Below are 24,249 nucleotides of genomic sequence, written 5' to 3'. Positions count from 1 at the left end.
CAGCTATACCAGCCCAGTGTTTAAAGAAAATATGTTCTCTTTTTGGTAGATTCTGATAAGATGATAGAAGTCTGTCATAATACATCATCTAATTCATTAAGCCTTGTGCCTGTTCAGGAGGGGCCTACTCCTCCTGATTCAAGAAATGATAACCGAGATCGCAGCGGTCAGCAGGAGTGCTTCCTTGTATTCATTGGCTGCTCTCTTAAGGAAGAGGATATAAAAGACTGGCTCAGACAAACTGCAAAGCAGGTTTGCAGACACACTTATAACTGTTGGGATCTTTTTCTGTGTTGCCTGGTTTAAAAATCCAAAATGAAATGTGAGTGTTTTAATATTCTTATTGTTAAAGTAGATTGGAAACTGATTAACTATGCCCTGCATAGAGCACACATGATTCTACCATTAGAAATGATCTTTGCAACAAGATGGCTGAAAAGGCTTACTGATGCCACCTGTAATTCGAACTTTATTTTTAAAACATGTCACAGCATAATCACGGTGAGAACTCTTTGCTCCAGAATACTCCATAGGAAATTGAATATGCGAGTATGTCCAAATAAACCCAAGAAGACTTGGACTGAGACATAGTTGTCCTGCATATGGGTAGGGTCCAGAGCAGTTTAAGCTCAGACAATTCAGTGTGTGGAACCTGCACTTGGGTGTAATGATAATGAGTGGCAGTAACCACTATAGTTAGTATATAACTGTTTCCATTCCTCCCTCCTGGTCTCAGTTGTTCAAATTTTGGGCTTACATTTTCCAGGCTTGGTCTGTGCTTGACTGTAAAGATTTTAAAAAAACCAACAGTTTTGAGCAAAAACTATTCAGCTATTTTTTCATCATGAGACAATTTTTTTTGGTGGGAGGGGATGTGTTTTCTTCCTCTTTTTAAAACATTTTGCAAACTGCTGTGAAAAGAAAGTTTAAGTATAGCATGGAAATAACCTGTGTTCAGGTGAAAGCTGGTTTTGATTTACACTGTCTTGAAAACCATACATTCAGTTTGGCGGTACATTTTTTTTTTGCTAAGTTTGTAAAGTGGGCTGTTAAGTAAGTCCAAAATGTGTGTATGTGTGTGGCTAACATAGCCACATCGTGAAGAGTAAAGGGTTGGGTGCATGCACTTCATAAGATGGACAAGAGTGTCTTGTCTCTGAGATATTTATAGGGACTTCAGTCAGTGCTTCTGTAGGCTTTTTAGAGGCTGTGGCCAGTCTGAGCTCCTGAGGAGTGTGGGAAAAGATGTTAGTGCTTTCCAATCAAATAATTCCAAAGTACCTGCGAGTGTATCTCTTTGAATTCTTTTTTTAAAGAAAACTCCATACAAAAACTGTTGAACATTAAGTTCGCATAGTTCAGCACTTGAGCCAGGAACTATTAAAATTATGATTGCATACATTGCATACATAGCTCCTTGTCCATAAACATTTTGATACAATCTTCAATTAGATGGTCATGATTTCTCTGATACAATAAATTACAATTTTTTCCTACAACTATAAATTCGTATATGTAGCATCTTGGAATGCAGCGTAGGCTGAGAAGTTGAGACTCTCCAGAAATCATAGGGGAGTTCTTATCAGAGCCAGAATTAGAACTCAAGAGTTTCTGGCTTCCAGCCCTGTTCTCATGCCACACTATTTCTGTTCCTTCAGCATGGGGTGTTTTTTCTTTTTAAGTGGGAAATGTACATGCTGTATGTACACAAACATTATTTCTAAAGCATGTTGCTTCTTACATGCCAATGGCATTTATTCGTTCTGAGGACTAAGTTGATAGAAGATTGTACGTTTTTAAAAATAAGCAAATTTCTCCAAGAGTGAAAAACACTCCTCTTCTTCAACTAACTCAGCAGTGATTGAACTGAATTCAATCAGACCTTAAAAATAAAAGCATAAGATTTGGACTGAGAACAAACATGGAAGATTTTAACCCAACCAGTAGCGCGCTCAAAAATTTCCAAACCTCCTGTAAATGGAATTTATAATGAAAGTGCCTTCTCATCCCCTACAACATCAACAGTAGAGACTGACTCAGGGGGTTTAAATAACTTAGTATTTCAGTTTCTGCATACCGCCAAAAGAAGTGAGGGATAGGCCTCTTTATTAAGTCTAAAAACTTGATTGTTTTGCCTCTTAAGTCTTTTTTTTTTTCTTTTTTACGATAGCTTATTTAACTAGTCTCGTTAAAATACCTTCAGAATTTTGTTCTGTTCTGTTAACTAAAACATATTTATATAAGATTCTTGTATTTTACGTTTGTATTCGTAAAGATTGAATCTAGAGTGCCTTAAGTAAACAATGTTATTTAATAACCGTGTCCACTTATTAGCATTCATATCCATTTTTTAAAAATACCTTGTGTTAGGATTAAGCACAATTATCTGTGGTTACCTATTGCTATCTTTTTCATATTTGCGAAAACTTGGTAGTTGTACTTTTCTGGTTGCTTGCTCTTGTTGTTGTTGTTGTTGTTGTTGTTGTTTTTGGTACCTTAATTATACTGTAGTGTGATGTTACCGTGAGCATTAAATGTATTTTTGATATCTGCATCTATGTATAGAAACCTCAGAGGAAAGCCTTGAAAACCAGAGGAATGCTGACCCCGCAGGAGATCAAAAACATTCATGTAAGTACAAGCCATTAGCATCAAGGCTTTATTTTGACCCTCACTTCCTTAAGTGCCCATTTATATGATAGCAGGCTGTAGTAAGAACTGTGTTTTAAGTTTCTGACTTGATGCATGCAAAACTATTTTTCCTGATGCTGTTAAGCTTCCAGATAAGTGGTGGGAGTGCTGTGTAAGCATTCTTTTCCAAATAGCCCCATGCTCCCACTTCCAAAACTCTATTATGGAATTGGTTATCACATCATAGTAATAATCCCATTTTCAGAATAGCGATGGATGTATTTCCATTAATTCTTGGTAGCTATATAGATACATACTGTTTGTTCATCTGTACTGTCCTCTGCATGTGAGAGGCAAAAATAAACTCATTTAAGATGGTTCTTTCTGTGGACGCTATATTCGTCTGCCCCTGCAGCTGCTATTCTTAAGCTGTCCGTTGCTGGTCTTGCTGTTGGTACAGCCTGTTTTTAGACAAACCAGGAGTATTTACAAGTTTTTCTGTGGCTTCCTGTTGGAATAGAAGGTGATTAAACACTAAAACCTCCTGTATGGAAATGTGAAGTTTGTCAGGGGAGCATCTGGTCATGTCACAGGACTGGAAAAAGATCCTTATAATCATAAGCACTTAGTGCCTCAATCTTGGATGTTTGCTCTTCAGTATATATCTTGAAGTAGTAATGCATCTGGAATAGAACCATATATCTCTAGTCAATAAATAGCAGGAAAGAAAATGGATTTAATGATCTGATATGGGAAACTACAGTACCTGTAGTTACACGGCAAGCTATTTGGCATTTTTGAGCCTATACTCTTCTTGCGTTTTAATGAAAGCTTATTTTGATTATTTGTCCTCACAACAAATATATGGATAGTTGCAGGAGATCTTTGTGGAGAGTCAGTCTAGAAAATGGCACAGAGTGCAAAGCTGTTAAGTTGCACTTCATTAGGATGTGCCTTTATTTCAAAATATATCAATTTTAAATTTAATTAAATCGTTTGAGAAAAGCTTCACATTACCGAGGTCTGTATATGTTTCAAAATTAGTTTGAAACGCAGTGAAATCTATGCAACAGGCCGCCTTAGGAAACCTGTCATAAGAGACCGTCCAAAAGCAACCCCAAAACTACCTTTATTATAAGCAACCTCCATGAAGCAACCTGTTTCTTAGTTCTTTAAGTAGTTAAGACATATTTTAATGTATTTTTAAAGCATTGTCTATTATTCAAATAAGGACAATTGTAGTACATTATACTACCATGACTGTAACTCCACTCCTTACCCCACTTTTGTTGCTTAAGGAATTAGTGCTTATGTCACCATTTTCTTAAATGAAATGAGGATTGATGTACAGAGTGCACAGAGTATTTATAGTTGCTTGTGCAATGAGTGTTCTCACATTTCGTAGGCAATCACGGAGATACAGTCCGAGATGTTCAAGTATTATGGGGACAGGAGTGATGTAAGCACCTTGGCTGTTAAATGTAGAGTCTCAATTAATAAAGGATTAGAGGATAATTTAATCAATACAAATCAACATGGGTTTATGGAAAATAGTCTGTCTAACTTGATCTCTTCTTTGAGATCCCAAGTTTGACTGAGAAAGGTCACAGCGTTGACATAATACACTGAGACTTCTGTAAGGCTTTGACAGACGTGGCATTTTGATTAAAAACCTAGAATGACCTAGAACTAACATGGCACATATTAAATGGATTAAAAGATGGCTAACTGATAGGTCTCAGTGTAATTGTAAATGGGGAAAAGTTATCCAGTGGGTATGGTTCCAGGAAGGTGCTGCAGGGAACAGTTTTGGCTCTTATTTTATTAGTGATGTGGAAGAAAACATAGGCATCATTGATAAAGTTTGGGGTAGTGGTAAATAATGAAGAGGACAGGTCACTGATACGGAGCTATCTGGACTGCTTGGTAAACTGGGCACAAGCAAACAATACGCATTTTAATATGGCTAAATGTAAATATCTACATCAAGGAACAAAGAATGTAGGCCATACTGACACGATGGAGGACTCTATACTGGGAAACAGTAACTCTAAAAAAAGATTATAGGGGTCATAGTGGAGAATCAGCTGAAATGTGCTCCCATTGTGGTGATGTGGCCAAAAGAGCTAATGTGACCCTGGGATATATAAACAGGGAAATCTCAAGTGGGAGTAAAGAGGTTATTTTACCTCTGTATTTGGCACAGGTACAACTGTGTTTGGTATTTGCCGTTTTGGTGTCCACAATACAGAAGGTTGTAGATAAATTGAAGAGGGTTCAAAGAGCCATGAGAATGATTCAAGGATTGAAAAATAATGCTTTATAGTGAGTCGCAAAGAGCTCAATCTATTTAGTTTAACAAAGAGAAGGTTATGGGTGACTTGAGTTCAGTCTATAAGTATCTACGTGGGGAACAAATATTTAATAATAGGCTCTTGAATCTAGCAGAGAAACGTATACATTGATCCAATGGATGGAAGATTTACCAAGGCTCATGATGTATTCTCCATCACTGACAATTTTTAAATCGATTGGATGTTTTTCTAAAATATATGCTCTAGGAATCATTTTGGGGAAGTTCTGTGGCCTGTTATACACAAGGTCAGACTAGATGACCATAGTGGTCCCTTCTGGCCTTGGAAACTATTAATCTATTATAGACTGAGATGAAGAGGGCCAGTCCATGTCTCTTGAGGGGTTTGTCTGCAGACACAAGAAGGTAGCCCCGTATCAGTTAACGTTAACGGCTTGTTCAGACTAAGATAAAAAGGCATATACTAACACGGCTGCTACTCTGAAACTTTTAAATTATATTAACTAAAACAGGGCAGGGCTAACTTGCCGTTTCCAAACTAGTGTTACATTGTTTTAGCTAACAAGTTTTAAGAATATACCTTTTATCCTAGTCTAGACAAGCCCTTGGGGTCCTCTTTTACAACCAAGAGGACAATAAACATTTTGTGTGTTCCTCAATTTTCCTAGTAGAAAATTAAATTATAAGGTAACAGCTAAAGATACTGCAATCATGTTAGTATTTAAGCCTGTTTTGCAAAGTGTCTACCTCATTTAAACAAAAGGTCAAACACTTTTGTACTGGGTTGGTAAGTTTCTCGAAAGAGGCATCCCCCTTCTGTTTAACTGCATAGACTTACATACCCATGTTTTAGACTGTCAATAGCTCTAAATGCCTAATGGGACAGTATTTGCCTTTGAATGCAGATGAAGCGCCACTTGGATCCACTTCCAGCTGGTTACTTTTACAATGGAACTCAGTTCGTGAATTTCTTTGGGGACAAGATGGATTACCATCCACGTATCCTTTAATATATATTTAAATTCATGAGTATTTTTGTGGAAAGTATGCTGCAGATTTAAACAAAGCTGATGTATGGAATATTGAGGCAGAGCATTATTCCTAAAAGAGCCAGCTGACTAGCTGGTGATCATGCAAAGTGAAGGGTTTTGATGTTTTAAATCAGCATATGACCATTTGCCATATCAGGCTCTAACATGAATAGATCATTCCTACAGTCACAGTGTAAGAAGCTGAATTGAACAAAGGTCATTAGATCATAATGAGCATCCGATGAAGTGAGCTGTAGCTCACGAAAGCTTATGCTCTAATAAATTTGTTAGTCTCTAAGGTGCCACAAGTACTCCTTTTCTTAGATCATATATACAAATCAAGTACAATATTATCCTGATTTTTCAAAAACCCTGTTATCTGAATCGCTCCCTTGTCTCCATGCTCTGTATTAGGATAATGTGGAGGTTCAGATGATAGAGCAGAGACCCCCGGCTCTGGTGGAGGCCACCCTGTTGCTGAATGGCCTTTGCAGCAGCTCAGGAAGCCTTGTGCAGCCCTCCTTTTGTGGGACTGAGTGAGTGGAGCCATTACGACAGAGCTGCAGGGCTGGTGCCTGCATATGCAAGGTCCTGTTGGGGCAGATCAGAGTAATGCCCAGAAGTCTCCACTTTGCCCCATCAGGGTCACAGCCTTCCTCTTCTCCCCACCCCACCCCACCCCCACCCCTTTCGCTTGCAACAATCAAGAGAGTAGTCCTGGTGTCATGGGAGTGAGTGTGCGGGGCAATGAGCTACAGAGGGCTCCCTGCACTGCCACTCCTGCCCTCTCAATTATCCGAACTCCTGATTATCCAAACAAAATCTGTGTCCTCTCTGATTTTCAGATAATCAGAAGCATACTATACAAAAAAAAAATCTCAATTTAAACCAAATAATCCTTTAACTACCTTTCAAGATAATGAGTCACAAAAAGAATATATACTTAGAGAAACCAAATAAAAAGACAGCAAGATCTCTGGATATTCTTGTTCCTTCAATATTGAAGTTTCATTAATGTAAAAAACCTTCTAGCCTGATTGATGTGGAAAATCCTCACGTGCGTACCAACTAATCACTGTGTCTTCAGAGCGTGCACGCAAATAAAATCAGAAGCATGTGCATGATTACCCTCCAGTATTACTTGTGAATTAAAATATGTCTGCACTTGCTTCGTTATTTAAAAACCCTTGATTGGGTTCTGCACCCTTTACTTGATATGAGCAACCAGCTATGGGGAGCATTCATTGAACTCTGAAATTAGCTATCTTTGCTTTCTTAGATCAGCAGAATTTGTTCCTTGTCAGGACAAAATAAAGTATACAAAGATCAAAGGGGCTTTTTTAAAAATCTTTTTCCTGAATATCACTGATTACTTTTTTCCTGAATTGATGTATTGCCTTATGTCTCAATATTTGGCCATAACTCCAGAGTCCTAATAACAGACCCCCATTGTACGATTCCTCATGTGTCCATCACATTTTCTAATATTTTTGTCCTAAGATTCTCTCTAAACTATTATTTATTTGTGTTATTGTAGTGCCTAGGAACCACCATCCCATTGCATTAGGTACTGAACAAAAAGACAATCTCCGCCACAAAGAACTTACCTCAAGTCTGCTTTTATGTTCATTTTTGTTTTTATTATTTCTTGATCTTCAGTAACTGATTGTAATTTACTTGGAAAGCTGCAGGTGGATACTTCAGTTCTTCTTTGAGCAAGAGGGCTGACCTGTCCTTCCACAACTTCTGTGGCACTTAATTTTAATTCTTAAATCATCAGACCTCTCTTCCCTTCTTGGATAACTTTTCTACCAAATGACTATGGTTAGGGAATGTAAGGGAAAACAAAGCAGCACATATGCTAAACCTTGGCCATAAATATTAATCAAGATATTTCTGCTGGTGGGATTTTGTGACTTTTTTTCTTATTGAAACTTACTTAATCAAATTCATGTAATTCTGATATGCAAGACCAAATAATAGATGAGACTATCCCAAATAATGTACCACAGCATCAACCACCCTTTCACAGCTATTAAAACAGTCTAATAACAGGAATAATACCCTCTTTCTCATTTACTCTCCTCTCCTAAATGAAATTCAGTACAAATGGTACATACTTCCAGGGTCTAGATACTGTGTGATGGGTCTATATTTATTTTTTAGAGTACATTTAAAAGCCAGATTGAAAGAGCAGCTGGTGATAGGAATCCTGATTTTTTTAACAGAACTTTCCCCAGGACATCCGATTGAAGCTTGGGATGATTTTAGAGAAGCAACGGATGGGGCAGAGACTGGATATCCTGGAGATATCCTTACTGTCACCTGCCCTGCTGGTATACGTCACAGCCCTTATTATTTTTTCCTATTGAGATTAAGAAAGTTACCTATGTAACTCTTACAGCCTCTTTGAGGAAGAGTACTGGTAATCCATTCTGACTCCAGGATATGATGATACATTGCATTATTGCTCACAGAGGAAAATTCATCCTGTCAATATGCAGAGCTAATGAGTTCAAAATTGCTTAGTTAGTCCAACCTGTTCTGATTCTAATGCACATTTTTATTTGGGTGAATACTTTTCCTTAGTATTTTGACATCAGTAATGGACCAATTCATGAATGACTACTTGGAAGAAGCTAACAGAGAAATCGAAAAGTACAATAGAGAGCTAGAAGAACAAGAATATCATGACCTCTTTGAGCAGAAGACATAAGCATGCATGTTCGTGATGATAAATGCACATAAACATTGTGGATTTCTAAACTGTCATCTGACTATCAGTAACCAAAAAATGCTGGCAGCTTGCTGGTTATCAAGAAAATGATAGTGAAATGTTAGGTTTCAGCAGTTTTAAAATGAAATTTCATTCCTGTAAAGCTGTCATTTTAATCTGGTAACTACTTAGTTGTTTGTACAGTCTGGTTCACATCCACTTCACCTTAATTCCAGATCATAAAAAGTATCACCTGGAATTTCTCTGATTAGCAGTGGAAATATTACATGTTCAAAACAAAACTGTATGTCCTAATAGCCTTGTGTATGAGCAGTGAAATTGATCTGTGGTACAGATAATCAAAAACCTGGAGTTCATTTCTTTCAATGTCCTATCAAACTTCCTGTACAGAATGTACACAAGTGTCCATAAATGAAAAAGTGGCCAACACTTGTTATGCCATTAAGTATTTCAGTATGAGAGTTTGTGTGTTCCTAAAGCGAGAAATGGGGGAACACTTGAAAAGCTCTGATCACCTGATCTGATGCTGCTGCTCTCAGTGGCTCATTTTCTCCTGCGATGCTATCGTTATCATGCAGAATGCATTACAGGCAGAGTGGTGTAACCTATGACCTGCCATTGCTTGAGAGTAAAAGGGTTATCTTGTATATTTTCCTGTAGCGCCAACATCTGAGCAAATCATCTGGGGATGAGCGAACTGTCTTTTGGCTGAAGAGAGAAGTTATTCATCTACTTTGATATGTTTTTCAAAGGTAAAAAAGAACAGTACAGAAATACAAAATAGTAGTTGAAGTACTTTATTTCTCAAGCTTTTAGGAGAGTCAATGTGCCATAGCCTTCCACAGAATTGAAACACTGGGTTTGATTTTTTTGGGGGGGGGGGGGTTCCTGTTTGTTTTTTCAAGCTGATATTGTAGTGAGAATGATGGCACCTTGTCCTCTAAATTAAACAAGAATTATTTTGAATATGACTGCGTAGAGTGCTGGCCAAGACTTTGAAGTGGCTAACCTGCAGGCTACTGCCTGACTTTATTGTAGGGCTTGTTACCTTGAAAAATAGCTTACTGTAGCTCACTGTGTGTTTGGAAATTAGTTTTGTGGAAACCAACCGTGGCTGAACATTTTAACTTGTATACTCCTTTGCCTCAGGAACAGATAAGGATCAGCTTTTAGTGCATCTGTGACCTTTCAGTTGATCAGATGTATTTGATGCAATAAAAATTTATTGAAGGAATAATTCCGTATAGTATGCTTATAATAATGAAGCCTAACTCGTATTCATAAGCTCTGTTGTTAAGAAAGGAAAACGAGATTGAACTCCTACAGTCAAGTGCAAGTCTACATAGAAATTTGATGCCTAGTTAGGAAATAAATCCTTTACATTTGGAATCTTAAATGGCTGAAATTTCAATTAGACCATAAAAATTGGAACACTTTAGATAAAATTTTAGTATACGTCACTACTAGCTAACCTCAGTGAGCTGCCTGTACTGTGATCATTAGGGTATACAGATTCTGTAAGAAAATACAGATTTTGAATTCCAGGTGGTGCAGATTAGGATTTAAATGTTTGTAAGGCTGCTGTTTAGATAGTTTTTTTTCATGCTAGATGTTAAAAGCTTTCAGAATTTAGGCATTATCTTGCACACCACAGGACTTGAATAGGATAGAAATGTTTTCCTTATAAAGCACAGTAAAAGCCAGCAATTTAGTTCCAAGTTTTGTATGCTTTCTGGGGCAACCCATATTACAGGTATAGAGCATCATAATAAGGCTCGAGAATTATCTATGCATGGCTACACTTTAATCTTTTAATATGTTTAGTGCCTAGTAGGTAAACGTAGCTAATAGTTGATTTCTGGGGTGTTGTCAGTGTTTAGAAACTAAGTAAAATTGGCTATGGAAACTACGTATTAAAACAGCGTTGTGAAAATATAAAATTCTGTAGGCAATATTGCAACAAAAGGGGCATTTAGACAATAGAATAATTCTTTGCCACTATAACTTAGCGTAAACACTGTTTGCTCCTTTTTAGCATAAATTGTCTAATCAGCAAAAGCCATATATCTAGAATAGCTATATGACTATGTAACATCAGACATAAAATACCAGGAGCTGAGACAAATGGCACTTTGTTGACACTTTGTCTCAACTTGGAAATCAATAACGGAATAGGTTTTAAGTGCAATTGATAGATGAAGATACTGTAGCTTATACTCTGCTGAACTCTCTTTAAGAACTCTAATTTGTGTAGCTCTTAAAAATAAATATCGGTGGGCTGATTCATCTAGGTTTAGTATAATAAGCTAATTAAAACCGAGTTGCCCTGTGACCAAAAGAGGAAATAATAAACATATTAAATTGGGTTTATTGTTGCACAAATCAAGCTGTTTTTAAAGCCTGAATCAGAAGAGTTCACCACAACAAAGGCATAGTATAGACACTATATGCTGTACTGCATGCTGAGTGGTAACAATAACTGTGTAATATGATGAAGACCTTTCACCATACTGGTACTATTTCAATTAATATATCTTGGTATTGAAATAATTTGATTACCTCAGCTTTTAATGTTTAACTGTGATTTTTAAAAAATTACCGAAATAGTGAAACTGTGACAATGATATCCTTTAAACATAGCAGTGCCTTGCATATGGCGCCATTGATGCACTAAGCGAATTATGGGAGTGGACGTCATGGGTTGTATTGCTTGCACCCTTTTTTAAAGGAGAAACGGTTTTGGTGAAAGGACTTAAAATTAACCTAGTGAAGAATATTAGCACATATGGTTAAATCGTTTTTTAAAAAAACTCTTTGAGGACTAAAATGTATAAATACTTGATGCCGCTGATGTTTTATAGCAGTTGCTGATTCATTTTGCTTCCAACAGTCAGCAGCCCCCCTTTTTTTTAAGGGGGAAAATCGTCATTTTTGTATTTCTGTCAGAGATGTATATCCCAAGCTGAACCCTAACTGCAGGGTAATCTGGGTTTTATTTTTTGAAGTTGAGATAGGAATTGGGTTAATCATAAATATCTAGTTTTTGAAATTTTTAGCTACTGTAAAACAAAAAAAGCACCATCTCTCGATAAGCTGCAAATGTCAAATAAGTAAAAAGTGCCATTATACTCTTTTTACTGTATAATGAAAATGGTTAACAGTAACTTTGTGTCCAGGCATTTCTGGTATTGTGATGAAGTGCTAAGAGTCCTCAAAGGGTTTATATGCTTTGCTGACCTTAACGTTAGCAGCTTGTGTTTTTTCTCACAGAGAATGAGTGTTGGTCAGAAGTTGCTGAAGTTATAGGGGGGTGGAAAATGTGACAAACTTAGTAAGGGAACACTTGCAACTTGAACTGAGCTGTGACCTAGGATTATTTCTTTGTAAAGCTGTGGAATTTGGTATTCCAGTTTTTACACATTTTGTATTATTATTTAGCAAAAATGATTGCAGGGAGGATTTAAGTTGCAATTAAAAGTTCCCTAATAAGTTTTATATTGAGATTTTTCTGAATTTGCACAGATATAAGCTCTGGAATACCTTGTTTGGTATTCTTAAAAGGGAAAATTGTAACTAGTATAGTAAATCGTAAACTGTGAGTTGTTAGAACAACATGGTTAATCTAATTTTAGATTGTTAAAAATGTACCTCAAAAGGCTAGTGAGAAACTGCTTCATTTTTACACAATTGTCAAATACTAATATAACAAATCTCACTTTACAATGTGCCAAAATTCACTTTTATACTAGTTTTCAATGCTTTAATATTTGCAACTTGTTAAGTTAAAACTTGTATTTACAAACACTACTGTAACTTCAGTTAAACTGAATTGTGTGATTGAAGCTTTTTTCCTTATTATTGTATTTATTACACAACTCGATTCAGTAAATATATAAAATTACCTTTCCGTTTATTTTTGTATTGTTTTACATGTTTATACCTGCAGTTTGTGTGATTTTTTTTTTACAACTGAAATTCTGATGTCATGCTAAGAACCAATAAAGTATATCCATCTGTTGTCTTTCATTTGATTCTTTGACAAATTGAATAAGTTCAAGGTTATTTAAGCTATATTTTTTTGAGGCTCTCAGCAGTCACTTTTTAAATTAAGGCTACATATAATTATGCGTGTTAGACAGATAACTAAAACAGGAAACAAAATGCCACGAGATCACTTGTAACTAAAGCTCCCTGTGTATACTGAAAATCTTCATAATAAGTGATCTCTGTCTAGCAAAACCATAATATAAAGCTGCTGATTTACTATCAGACCTTATGGTAAACCTCTTAACTAGTTGGGTAAAGCTCAAGCAAGTGATTTTTTTTTTATTGTAACTACTCAAGGCTTGCTTTTAACCAGTTGCACACTTGTAAAAAGAATTATGGCCACTTACTCTTTGAAAGCAAGAAATCGTATTGCAAGTCTCAACAGCAAAATTGATTTTACTGATTTGTAAAGCAAAATCAATTATCGACTAATGTTCATCTCAGAATGTTAATAATGGACTTCATTGTAGGCAAAAGTGTTTACATTTTTATGCACACACTGGATAATGGCTAAATCCTGTTCCTTTTATTCATGTAAGTAAGAGGAAGGACCACTTTTTGAGCAACTGATTTTGTGTAAAAGTAGGCTTTTAGAACGTGTTTTTGATCATTTTGATGGATGTCAGTGTTAAGTATTTTTTTTTCAATTTGTATCTATTTAAATTTTCAAAGTTGCAGGAAACTAGAGAGGGCTCACACCAATTTTCAAAAAAAAGAAAAGGAGTACTTGTGGCACCTTAGAAACTAACAAATTTGAGCATAAGCTTTAGTGAGCCGATGAAGTGAGCTGTAGCTCACGAAAGCTTATGCTCAAATTTGTTAGTTTCTAAGGTGCCACAAGTACTCCTTTTTCTTTTTTGCGAATACAGACTAACACGGCTGCTACTCTGAAACAAATTATTTTATGACGGTAGGTACTGAGATTCAATTACTCTAACTGTTCAAACACACACAGTCAACATCACATGTCAAAATATACAAACTAAGTATCCTTAAATCCAATTTGAATAATTTCTCAAGCAGCAGTTTTCTTTCTTCTGACTTTCTTTGATTATCAGTGGAAATATTTTTTCATCTGTGTGTAGTGAAATTGACATTTATCGACATCTATTGATTAAAACTCTAATCCTTCCAAGCCTATGTAAAAGTAATTGAATTTGACATTTCCTTTAAATTCAAAACTGTTTTATATATTCAGCAATATCTTTATTCCATGTGCTCAGTATCTTTTCCAGCAACTTTATCTCCTATTTGATATAAATCATTAACTTTATGCACTATTTTTTAAATTGTATTAATTTGATGCTTAAGATTCATTATGCTCTAGGAATTATTTTGGGGAAGTTCTGGTCTGTTATACGGAAGGTCTGACTAGATGATCTTAGTGGTCCCTTCTAGCCTGGGAATCTATGAGGTATTGATAGTACTAACTATAGGGTGTGCTTGGGAAGAGCTAGCTGTGCTTCCCATCTGGATCTGTAGTATGCTCATCCTGCTCTTCTTTATATGGGCTCCTCAAATGACCAACAGAACTAAGGAAAAGGCCTTTTTCATTGTTAACCTGAGAGAGACAGACTACATTTTGCATCCAGTCCTCCAGATCTGAAAAACCACTCTGCTTCTCCCTCTAAAGAGAAAGAAAAGCTGCCCTCCCTCCCCCCGTCTGTATTGAAAAGTTTTATACCTTTTCTTTCCCCGCTTTTTATACATAATGCTGAACTACTACATAGAAAGAGAAGCTGAGCCTGAATATCTGAACACCCCTATTCCATTTGGGGGAAATTCTGAGCCATATCTGAAGAAGCTTTCACCAAAGAAGTGTGTTTTGGGTACACCTTTTTGTAAACAATGAAAAAAACATATGCATGTCCAACAATATTAGACTGAAAACAACTAGCTTCCTCGGCTCAGCTCTGGATACCCAGTCTCTGCCCTGTCTATAGCTGGGTTACAGCCGTGCGCGCGCGCGCGCTCGCTCTCTCTCTCTCTCTCTCTCTGCAGAGAACAAGGATGAGAGAGCAAACTATAAAGGAACAAAACAAAAAAACACTAGTGAAGAGAGACACATCTCAAACCAATTAGACTGGGAAAAGCCAGTGTTTTTAAATGAGAACCAGCTGCTCATGCTTTAAAAATAATAATCCCATTAGCTATTGACCGGCTGGATTACTGTATTGCTTCCTTACCAAACTATATTCTGCTTTGTCATTTTCTTAACCTAATTTTATTTATTTATTTATTACTAAAAATTCTTATGTCCGCCTCTTTAAAATGAACACTGATCCATGGTGGATGTACAGTATGTTACATTATCCAGTCAAATAAACTTACTGATAGTAATTTATGCAAACAAGAAAGTCCCTGCCCCAGAGATCTATGACAAAACAATAAATGAAATAGGGGGAGGGGGAGGTTGGGAAAGACTAAAATAAGAAAAGGAGTACTTGTCTCTAAGGTGCCACAAGTACTCCTTTTCTTTTTGCGAATACAGACTAACACGGCTTCTACTCTGAAACTAAAATAAGATTAAAAGGAGCATATTTTGCATAGTAGATTAATCTTAGCTTACCACCTGCTATCAAGTGAAATTTAAGTTGATTTTTAAAGCAAGATGGATTGTTTTCCCCTTGAACAATCTTCCCTGAGGTGATGTAGCAATCTGTCTGTCCTCATCCCTTAATTTCAAGTCAAAGGTAAGTTTCTGGTGCCCGATGTCAAATGCTTCCTCAATACCACTCAAAATATAACATTAAATTGATGCTGATCAGGAATTTTCCACAGCTAAACAGGTCACATTTGAAAGCACATTAATCATTTCTCTTTTCTTTCTTAGCCCATTTTACCGTGCTGCTGGATATGTGCAGTTGGCCTTGGCCTTGCTGTGCTGTACTGAAATCAAGGGAGGTGGGAGGGGGAGTTTTTGTTAGCTTTTTTTGTATAATGGGCAATTTTTGCCCCTTAGTTTCTTCCAACCAGACCAAGAGTTTAGCCAGAATCCACCAAACAGCCTGACCATTACCTTTTAAATATTAGACCTCAGTATCCAGAAATTGTGCTGTTGTTTTCAGAAATGCTATAAAGAACTTAGTCCCTGATCTGACATACGCTTAGGTATGTGTTTAAAGTTGGGACCTTTGTACTAGATCCAATAGAAGTTGAGTCAATAGGAGGTTTTCCGCCAGAGACCAGGCCTTTAGATAGAAAATGCTGGTAAGTTAACACTCCGTATGATTTTTATCTTGCCACGTAGTCACTTCTTAATTGGATTTGAATAACCAACCTAAGCCATTCATAAAGGAGGATAAAGTCAAGGTTGTGTCATTCATTACATTTGTTTAGGCCTTGCAGAGTCATCTTTTGAATGATTGTTTAGACAGTGTTTTGATTTTGTATGCTTTAATTACATTTTAGCCCTCCATTAGCAAGTTGTACTGTCCTACTTGCCTCCTTTCTGCTCCATTGAGTTTTTGCTGCTTGGATTTACCCAACGTTTCTATTTAGCATGTATGCTTTAATCTGAGGTCAAACCATAGGTAGCTTTGGATGAAATGTGAAATTGTCTTAACCGGATTGCAAGGAAAATCCCATGCAAGGAGAAATGCTTTATTGAGAAACTACAGAAAATTGTTTTAATCCGGAATGTGCTGGTGCATGATTTACAAGATGCTTTTGGTATTGTGCTGGATTTCGGGATCCTTGACATCAAGGGGTTAATTGTTTAAAAAAATAATTCTTGTTCAAGCTTCATCTTTAAAGGTTTGGAAGCCTGAATGTATAAAAGGATATAAACTCTGGCAACTGTCAAACCATCTGGAAGATTTCTAGAAAGGCTGCAACCCAGTGTTTGTGTCACATTTTCCTTTCAAAGGGAATGCATTCTCCTTTTAAATATTTTTTTTTTAAGGTGCTCCAAGGAAAAGACGCCTGTCTGCTACCAGAGTAATAACTATACTGAAGGCCTGGTGAGTAATCTAGTACGCTGGAGTCTTCTTTCTGCCCACAATAAATTGATAATCTTAAACTCCAGTTTCTCTAGCTGTTTATGTAAATGTCAAGCTATTCCCCTGTCTCAGTTTTTAGGTGGCTTTTCTTTTTTCCCTTGATAGCATGTAACTGGATGTTGTTTCTTGTTTTAAGTTGAAGTATACTGCTATTTCAACCAATCAGGGTTTAGAAGTTAATACATGTTATCCTTACCACCCTTTTAAAAAAAAAAAATCTGATTCCTACAAAAAATGTTGCCGTTTTGTGTATACGCCTTCGTAGCTGTCCAGTTTTGGTCGGGCAACTTCTGCTTCCTTTCCACTTGAGCCATATATGCAGCTTTCTCTCCACTGAGTCGTCTAAAGAGGGTGGAGATCTGTTGTATTGAACTATTTTCCATTGAAAAAATAATCATTGCTCCAAGGGAAACCATTTATCTATGTACCCCAGGGTAGTTTGGGGGTTTACCTGGTCTCTCTTGGAAACACTACATTGAATAGTGCAGGGATTCAAAACGTGGGTGGCGGGGGCGTGGGAGAGGGGGTTCCATAGCATATGAAATATTTGTCACTGTAAATGCTGGACTCTGCTGGACAATTATAACCCTGAACCTGCCATCCCAGCAGAGCTTTTTGGAAGCGTCCTACTGAAGTGTGTATCTTAAAGGAGGCCTGAAATGTGGTCACAAAGGGCAGAGAATATGTGAGGGACCACTAAAGTTTCCATGAGGTCTCAAATGTGAGTCTGGTCATGTTGGAGTCAAACTAGGAAACCACCATTAACGTGGCCCTAGCAAACCATATTTTCAGGTTTTGTGAAAAGGTTCTGCCATACAGCCTCCATGGTTTGTAGTTCTTAGGAGCAGAGCTGGTGACTTCACTGAGAGCTGCCTGTTGTTTGTTCTGGTTTAGCGTTGTATGAATAGGCAAATAAGTGATGATTTTCTTTATTTAAAATAATAATTAATGAAACTTCCATGAAGAAAATTCTTGGGGGGAGGATATAGAGTGCTTTTCAAACAATCCTGAGACACTGTTATTAAAAACAAAAAAAAACTCAGAACCACAGCAACTCAGGAAATGTGCAACCCCAAGCTTAATTCTGTCCCTACGTTCTCACCCACTCTTGATGCTTTCTCAGGCCTCCTTAGCCTTTCCATCATGGCCCATGTTCCACAGCTCTCCCCACCTACTTTGGCTAAGATTTTTGGGTGCCCAACTCCAAGATACCTCAAAGGGGCCTGGTTGCCAGGTTGGGTGCTCAGAGTGTTCTGAAAATCAGGCCCTTTGGCCACCAGGATGCCCCTCAAAAACAGAGGCACCCAGAATGGCTAAACACTCTTGAAAATCAGAGCCTCCATAAACAGGTGGACAGCCCGTGACAACTATTCCTCCTGCTCCAGGCCAACTCTGGGCCACAGACTTCAATGATATTCCATCTTACTCTTTACGTATGGTCTTGTGACAACACCGTGCTTCATCCCACTCCCACTGTGGGCTGGAGAGCCCAACTTCCTACGCCTATCCCCTTGTTCCAAATGGAAACTTTGTTTACACTCCTGGTAAGGTTCAAAGATCCCACCCTTCCCCTGCAATCCAGAGAGCCATCTGCACCCCTTCCGATCTGCATATACTAGCTGTCTCTCCATACAACTGGCAGCTTTTTCTTCTTCTTCTCTCCCCCTGAATGGGAGAGGGACCCAACCTGCATGTAGTTCTGTTTCGCTGCCTCTTGGTGTCTGAGTGCACTGGTGCATCTCATGCATCTTTTGTTGTTCTGTCTGGGTCCTAGGCACTGCACCAGGACCAGCCATCGGCTCTGGTGAGGTGAGGTCCCTTTCTGGCATAGGGGAGGCATCTGCTGTAAATTAGGAGGGTCCCTATGCAGGGAACTTCTCCTTTCTCCTTCATAGCAGACAGGCCAGAAATATGGATGCAGGTTATGCAATGCATCTAAATGTGGACCGCTGGCATTCAGCTGAGCATGAGTTCCCAATGTGATGCTCTTGCCTAAAGGGCTAGTCTAGCATGATACTTGGCTGTATTAACAGGGTGCTACTGAGCAGGTGGAGGGAGGTGGTATTACCTCTATACAGCCTTGGTGAGACCTGCACTGGAATAATACCATGTCTAGTGATGTTGTCCACGCTCAAAAAAGGAGGATGTATAATTGGAGAGGTTGCAGGGAGGAGCTACAAGAATGATTTGTGATGAGGAAAACATCCCTTACAGTGAGAGAGAGAGGATATGTCTACACTGCAGCTTGGAAGCATGCTTCCCAGCATGGGTAGACCGATGCATTAGGTCTGATCAAGCTAGCATGCTAAAAATAGCAGTAGAGATGGGAGTAACGTGGGTGGCAGCTCAGGGTAGCCAGTGAGGTACATATTGGGAGGGTCTGGGTGGATTTGCACTCCGGTGGCTAGCCCAAGGCACTACCTCATGATACACTTAGCCGTACTGATATTTTCATACGCTAGCTCAGAGTTAGCATGTCTGTCTACCCCTGCGGGGAAGCACATTCCCCGATGCAGTGTAGACGTATCCTTAGAAAACTGGAGCTATCTAGCTATCTGAAGAGAAGGTTAGAAGGTGGTTTGATCATGCACTGTAATTATTTACCCAAGGAGAAGATACCTGATAGTAATGGGCTCTGTGTGCTACATTAAAGGCAAACCATCCAAAAGCTAGCACTTGAAGTCTGCAAGGTGCAGAGTTGAGAGGGCAGTTAGCCATTGGTATAGACTACCGAGGGAGGTGCCTGACTTAGCCTCTTTAAATTAAGACTGGATTTCTCTCTACTAGCGCTTGAGCTAGATAGAGGAATTGGTGGGTGAATTCTATGGCCTGTGTTAGTAAGAAGTCAGGCTGGTCTCTTCTGGCCTTGCAACCTATGAATATACTCAACAGGGCAGAGGTTTTAGTTTGTCATGTCATGAATGGTGAGAGCTTCCATACTGTAGGTGGTGGGTGGGGATGGTTAGTATTAGAACCTTAACTGTGAATGTCATTTAGAATCTTCATAATAAACTTGAACTTACCTTTGAAATAAAATTTCTAATAACGTACTTACCTTGGTATCTCCCTATCTTCTAGGGAGTCTGGCAATATTTGCAATGGTTCCCAACACTGCTTAGCCGTCAGTAAAACATTAAGCCTGCCAAAGAACCTTCGTTTGGAATTTCTTAGCCTGCACGTCTACATACGAAAGGTGTTTTATTAGCTTCTTGAATGACTAGTGGAACTGAAATGACACATTCATAACAGGAACTGTATGAAAATGGAACGCTTGTTTAAATGAATCGCCCTGCGCTCCCATTGTGCGCATTCTGAGTGGTGCTCATAAGAGAGCCCTATTGAATTGCTTAAAATAAACCTTCATGCTGTTGGCTGCCTAGGTAGGAAAGAAAACTCCCAGCAGCAAGGCCCAGGGGATTTCACTAGCATTATTTCTCTGGTACAGACAAAAAGGCTTGGACTGTTCGTCCGAGTTACCCATTCATGGCTAGGAAATCATTAGGCACACAATGTATTCTATAGATCGCTGCGAAAGCCCCCAGCTCAAGTGAAACAGGAAATTTATAATGGTTAAAATTGAGCCTTCGGTTAACCCCTCCACAAATCTTCCATTTTTCTGTGTTATCAAAGTTAGTTCAATATTTGTTTTATATACATCCTGTTCCGGACTTTGACTCCTTCCACGGAGTGCACCTTCCTGCCTTCTATTATCTGATTTATTACAGAATATTTTTTTTTTGTAAGATTTCGCTCCGCCTGCTTTAACTCTTTATCTTGTCAACTTGAAAGCTGCGCCTTTCAATGGAGTGGGAGTCAGTGTGTCACTTCCCCTGCCTTGTTGGCTTTTAAATAATCAGTCATTTGGGAGCTTATCTGCCTGCCCTGCTTCCCTATCTCTGTGGAGCCTGGCACCGGCCCTACACGAGGTGGATCAAGTCATGGCAGGTTTGGCTTTCTTTTAATTCAAGAGATTGACAGATAAAAGGAAGTTGGAAAAGCAAAGGCAGATGCCCTGTGATTAGTGTCTGCTGTGCCTTGTGAAGGTGTCACTTGGTTCACTGCACATAGCACAGCCTTAAAGAATTGTCATCCAGGCTCCACGCAGCAGGCTGATGGGGTGGGGGGAAGCTAATAATTTGCTCATCCAGAAAAACTAAACTAAACTTGCCATGGGCAAGTAGAATTTTGCAAAAGGTGACCCAATCCATAATGCATTCCATGTTCAGTGCACTGTATTGTTCTTCATATATGTGTGTTGTGCCCAGGAGTAGCCTCCTTTGTGGACCAGGAACCCACTTTGGTAGGTATGGCACAACCATGGAACAAAAAGATGGTCTCTGCACCAAAAAGCTTGCGGCCTAAGTAGGTATGAATGAGTTGTTTTGTTTAGCCTTTCATTGCATAGTCCTCTCTGTGCACATCACATAGTTCTAGTCCACGCAATCTGGTGAGAGAGCCTTCAAACAGTCTGTCTACCCCAGTGGTGCCACTGTTACAGCTTCCTTCACAGCAGGCCTGTGAGGTCCTTTTATATTATTCCCATTTTACAGCAGGGAAAGCTGAGTCAGAGGTGAAGTGATGTACCCAAGGGCTCCCAGGGAGTCAGTGCAGAGTTTGGGTTAGAATGAAGGACAGTCGCACTTAGTGGGTGTATAACGCTACCTCTCTGTTTGATAGCACTCTACACTTCACTGTACATGAGTATAAATAACTGCACAAAGGTGCAGAGCAATGGAGAATCTGACCACCTGTGTACAAATCCACCTTTCTGGGGATAGATTTGCTGTGACCTAGGATTGAACTGGGAGCTGGTTCCCTCACCCAGCCTTCACAGGCAAGGGCAAGCAGCTCTGGAAATACAATTTCTCCACCCAGACCCCCTATGCCGAGCATCCATGCCGGTCCAACCATCTGACACATGGCCATATGGAGATCATGGGACAGCAGACCTGCCAGGACTTCTGGGAGTGGGGGTTCCCTGACAGGAAATTCTGAGCAGTCTGGTTTTCCTGATTGCTCAGGAGAGGGAAGGGAATTCCATCTACAACTGGAGACCTGCCATCGTGTTAGCATATATCCCAGCACTAAACTATTTAAAATTTCCCTTCCTTTTCCCAGACACTGCTCAAGATTTAGCTCCTGCTCCTGACACTGGAGTCACATGGGCAAACCCTGGGTAGTCCCATTGACTTCAGAGGCTCTGCATGGGTATGACTGTCTGATCAGGAGGGTCCAGGTGCATCACGGAGGTCTGAGACTCCTGAAAGATGCATTTACAAATAAAGCCAGGTGGGAATTTTTTGACACAACCTTATTAAATGGGAAAATGTCAATTAGTGCAAATGGAAACGTTTCTTGGGAATGTATCTGTTTTGATGGGAAGCTTTCTCAGTCCATGCTGGAATTTCTGGTCAACATGAGAGAGAGACCCCCAACCTTCACCATGGCCAACAGCCTGGTAGTCACAGCGCTCGTATGGGAGGTGAGAGACGCAAATTCAAGGCTCTGGCCTGAATCAGGAAGAGCAGGGACTAGAAACTCTGTCTCCAACACTTGAGGTGAAGGCCATTGCCTGTGTGAGATTTTTGGGAAGATTTTTAAAGGTCTTGGGTTTGTCCTGGTACACAACAGGACATTTTTTTTAAAATCTTTTTTTGCAGGCCAAGAAGACTGTTTCCTGCTCTGCTCTATCTACAATCAAACATTTTACTACTTTAGGTTCCTGGTTTACCAGTTTTTCCATCTTATTCAAGTTTGAATCCCATCCTGACCTCTTTGCAGGGGCTCCCTGGGAACATTTCACAATATTCCTTGAGGGCAAAGAGCAAACATCTGCAGCAAAAAAAAAAAAAAAAAACCCAGGGAGGTATATTTTGGATTCCTACCTTTCGCAGTGAACAGCCCTTCAGCTGTCGTTAGCAGTTCTTATGCACCAGTACAATACCGTGGACTTGTGGGGAGGGTCAAGTTTTTCCCTCCCTGTTGACCTTCTTGGGAGAGGCGATTAAATTCAGAGGTGATCTAACACAGTGATTCTCAACAAGAGGTCCGAGGCCCTCGGGGGGGGGGGGGGGCGGTGAACAGGTTTCAGGGGGGCCACGAAGCAGGGCCAGCATTAGACTCACTGGAGCCCAGGATAGAAAGCTGAAACCCCACCACATGGGACTGAAGCCCGGGACCCTGAGCCCCGCCACCCGAGGCTGAAGCCGAAGCCTGAGTAATAAAGCTTTGCGGGGGCTCCTGTGGCATGTGGCCCCCCAGCAATTGCCCTGCTTGGTATCCCCTAATGCCAGCCCTGGCTTTTATATTGAGAAAACCCATCATTATGGCACAGGTGGGCCATGGAGTTTTTATAGCATTTGGTGCGGGGGGGGTCTGAAAGAAAAAGGTTGAGAACCCTGGATCTAACAGACATGCTCCTCCCTAGGTCTGTCTTCTCAGCATTTGTTGCCATGCAACAGAAAATGGAGATTTATTAACCATCATTTCTACATATGGCACCTCTCATGCACTCTATGGCACAACTACAATACCCACCTGCTCAAGTGAAGAAACAGATTGACAGAGCCAGAAGAGTACCCAGAAGTCACCTACTACAGGACAGGCCCAACAAAGAAAACAACAGAACGCCACTAGCCATCACCTTCAGCCCCCAACTAAAACCTCTCCAACGCATCATCAAGGATCTACAACCTATCCTGAAGGACGACCCATCACTCTCACACATCTTGGGAGACAGGCCAGTCCTTGCTTACAGACAGCCCCCCAATCTGAAGCAAATACTCACCAGGAACCACACACCACACAACAGAACCACCAACCCAGGAACCTATCCTTGCAACAAAGCCCGTTGCCAACTCTGCCCACATATCTATTCAGGGGACACCATCATAGGACCTAATCACATCAGCCACACTATCAGAGGCTCGTTCACCTGCGCATCTACCAATGTGATATATGCCATCATGTGCCAGCAATGCCCCTCTGCCATGTACATTGGTCAAACTGGACAGTCTCTACGTAAAAGAATAAATGGACACAAATCAGACGTCAAGAATTATAACATTCAAAAACCGATTGGAGAACACTTCAATCTCTCTGGTCACTCTATTACAGACCTAAGAGTGGCTATCCTTCAACAAAAAAGCTTCAAAAACAGACTCCAACGAGAGACTGCTGAATTGGAATTAATTTGCAAACTGGATACAATTAATTTAGGCTTGAATAGAGACTGGGAATGGATGAGTCATTACACAAAGTAAAACTATTTCTCCCCCCCACCCCACCCCACCCCACTCCCCACTGTTCCTCAGATGTTCTTGTTAACTGCTGGAAATAGCCTACCTTGCTTGTCACCATGAAAGGTTTTCCTCCTTTCCCCCCCTGCTGCTGGTGATGGCTTATCTTAAGTGATCACTCTCCTTACAGCGTGTATGATAAACCCATTGTTTCATGTTCTCTGTGTGTGTATATCAATCTCCCCTCTGT

The 24,249-nt window shown here is 39.5% G+C and overlaps 1 protein-coding gene across 1 annotated transcript in view; it reads left to right on the top strand.

The window, feature by feature from the left end:
- DNAAF9 (dynein axonemal assembly factor 9) overlaps nt 1-12,734 on the top strand; it is a 136,489-nt gene extending 123,755 nt beyond the window's left edge. The window contains exons 34-37 of the mRNA XM_038398852.2: nt 50-252; nt 2,566-2,631; nt 5,851-5,944; nt 8,580-12,734. Of these exons, the coding sequence (XP_038254780.1) occupies nt 50-252; nt 2,566-2,631; nt 5,851-5,944; nt 8,580-8,692 (476 nt within the window). The 3' untranslated portion in view covers nt 8,693-12,734. The remainder of the gene's footprint in view (nt 1-49; nt 253-2,565; nt 2,632-5,850; nt 5,945-8,579) is intronic.
- The last annotated feature ends 11,515 nt before the right edge of the window (nt 12,735-24,249 follow it).

The sequence above is a fragment of the Dermochelys coriacea genome, chromosome 4, assembly GCF_009764565.3.
Source record: "Dermochelys coriacea isolate rDerCor1 chromosome 4, rDerCor1.pri.v4, whole genome shotgun sequence".
Lineage (NCBI taxonomy): Eukaryota > Metazoa > Chordata > Testudines > Dermochelyidae > Dermochelys > Dermochelys coriacea.
The sequence above is the reverse complement of the archived record's forward strand: the minus strand, read 5'-3'. Positions and strand labels throughout refer to the sequence as shown.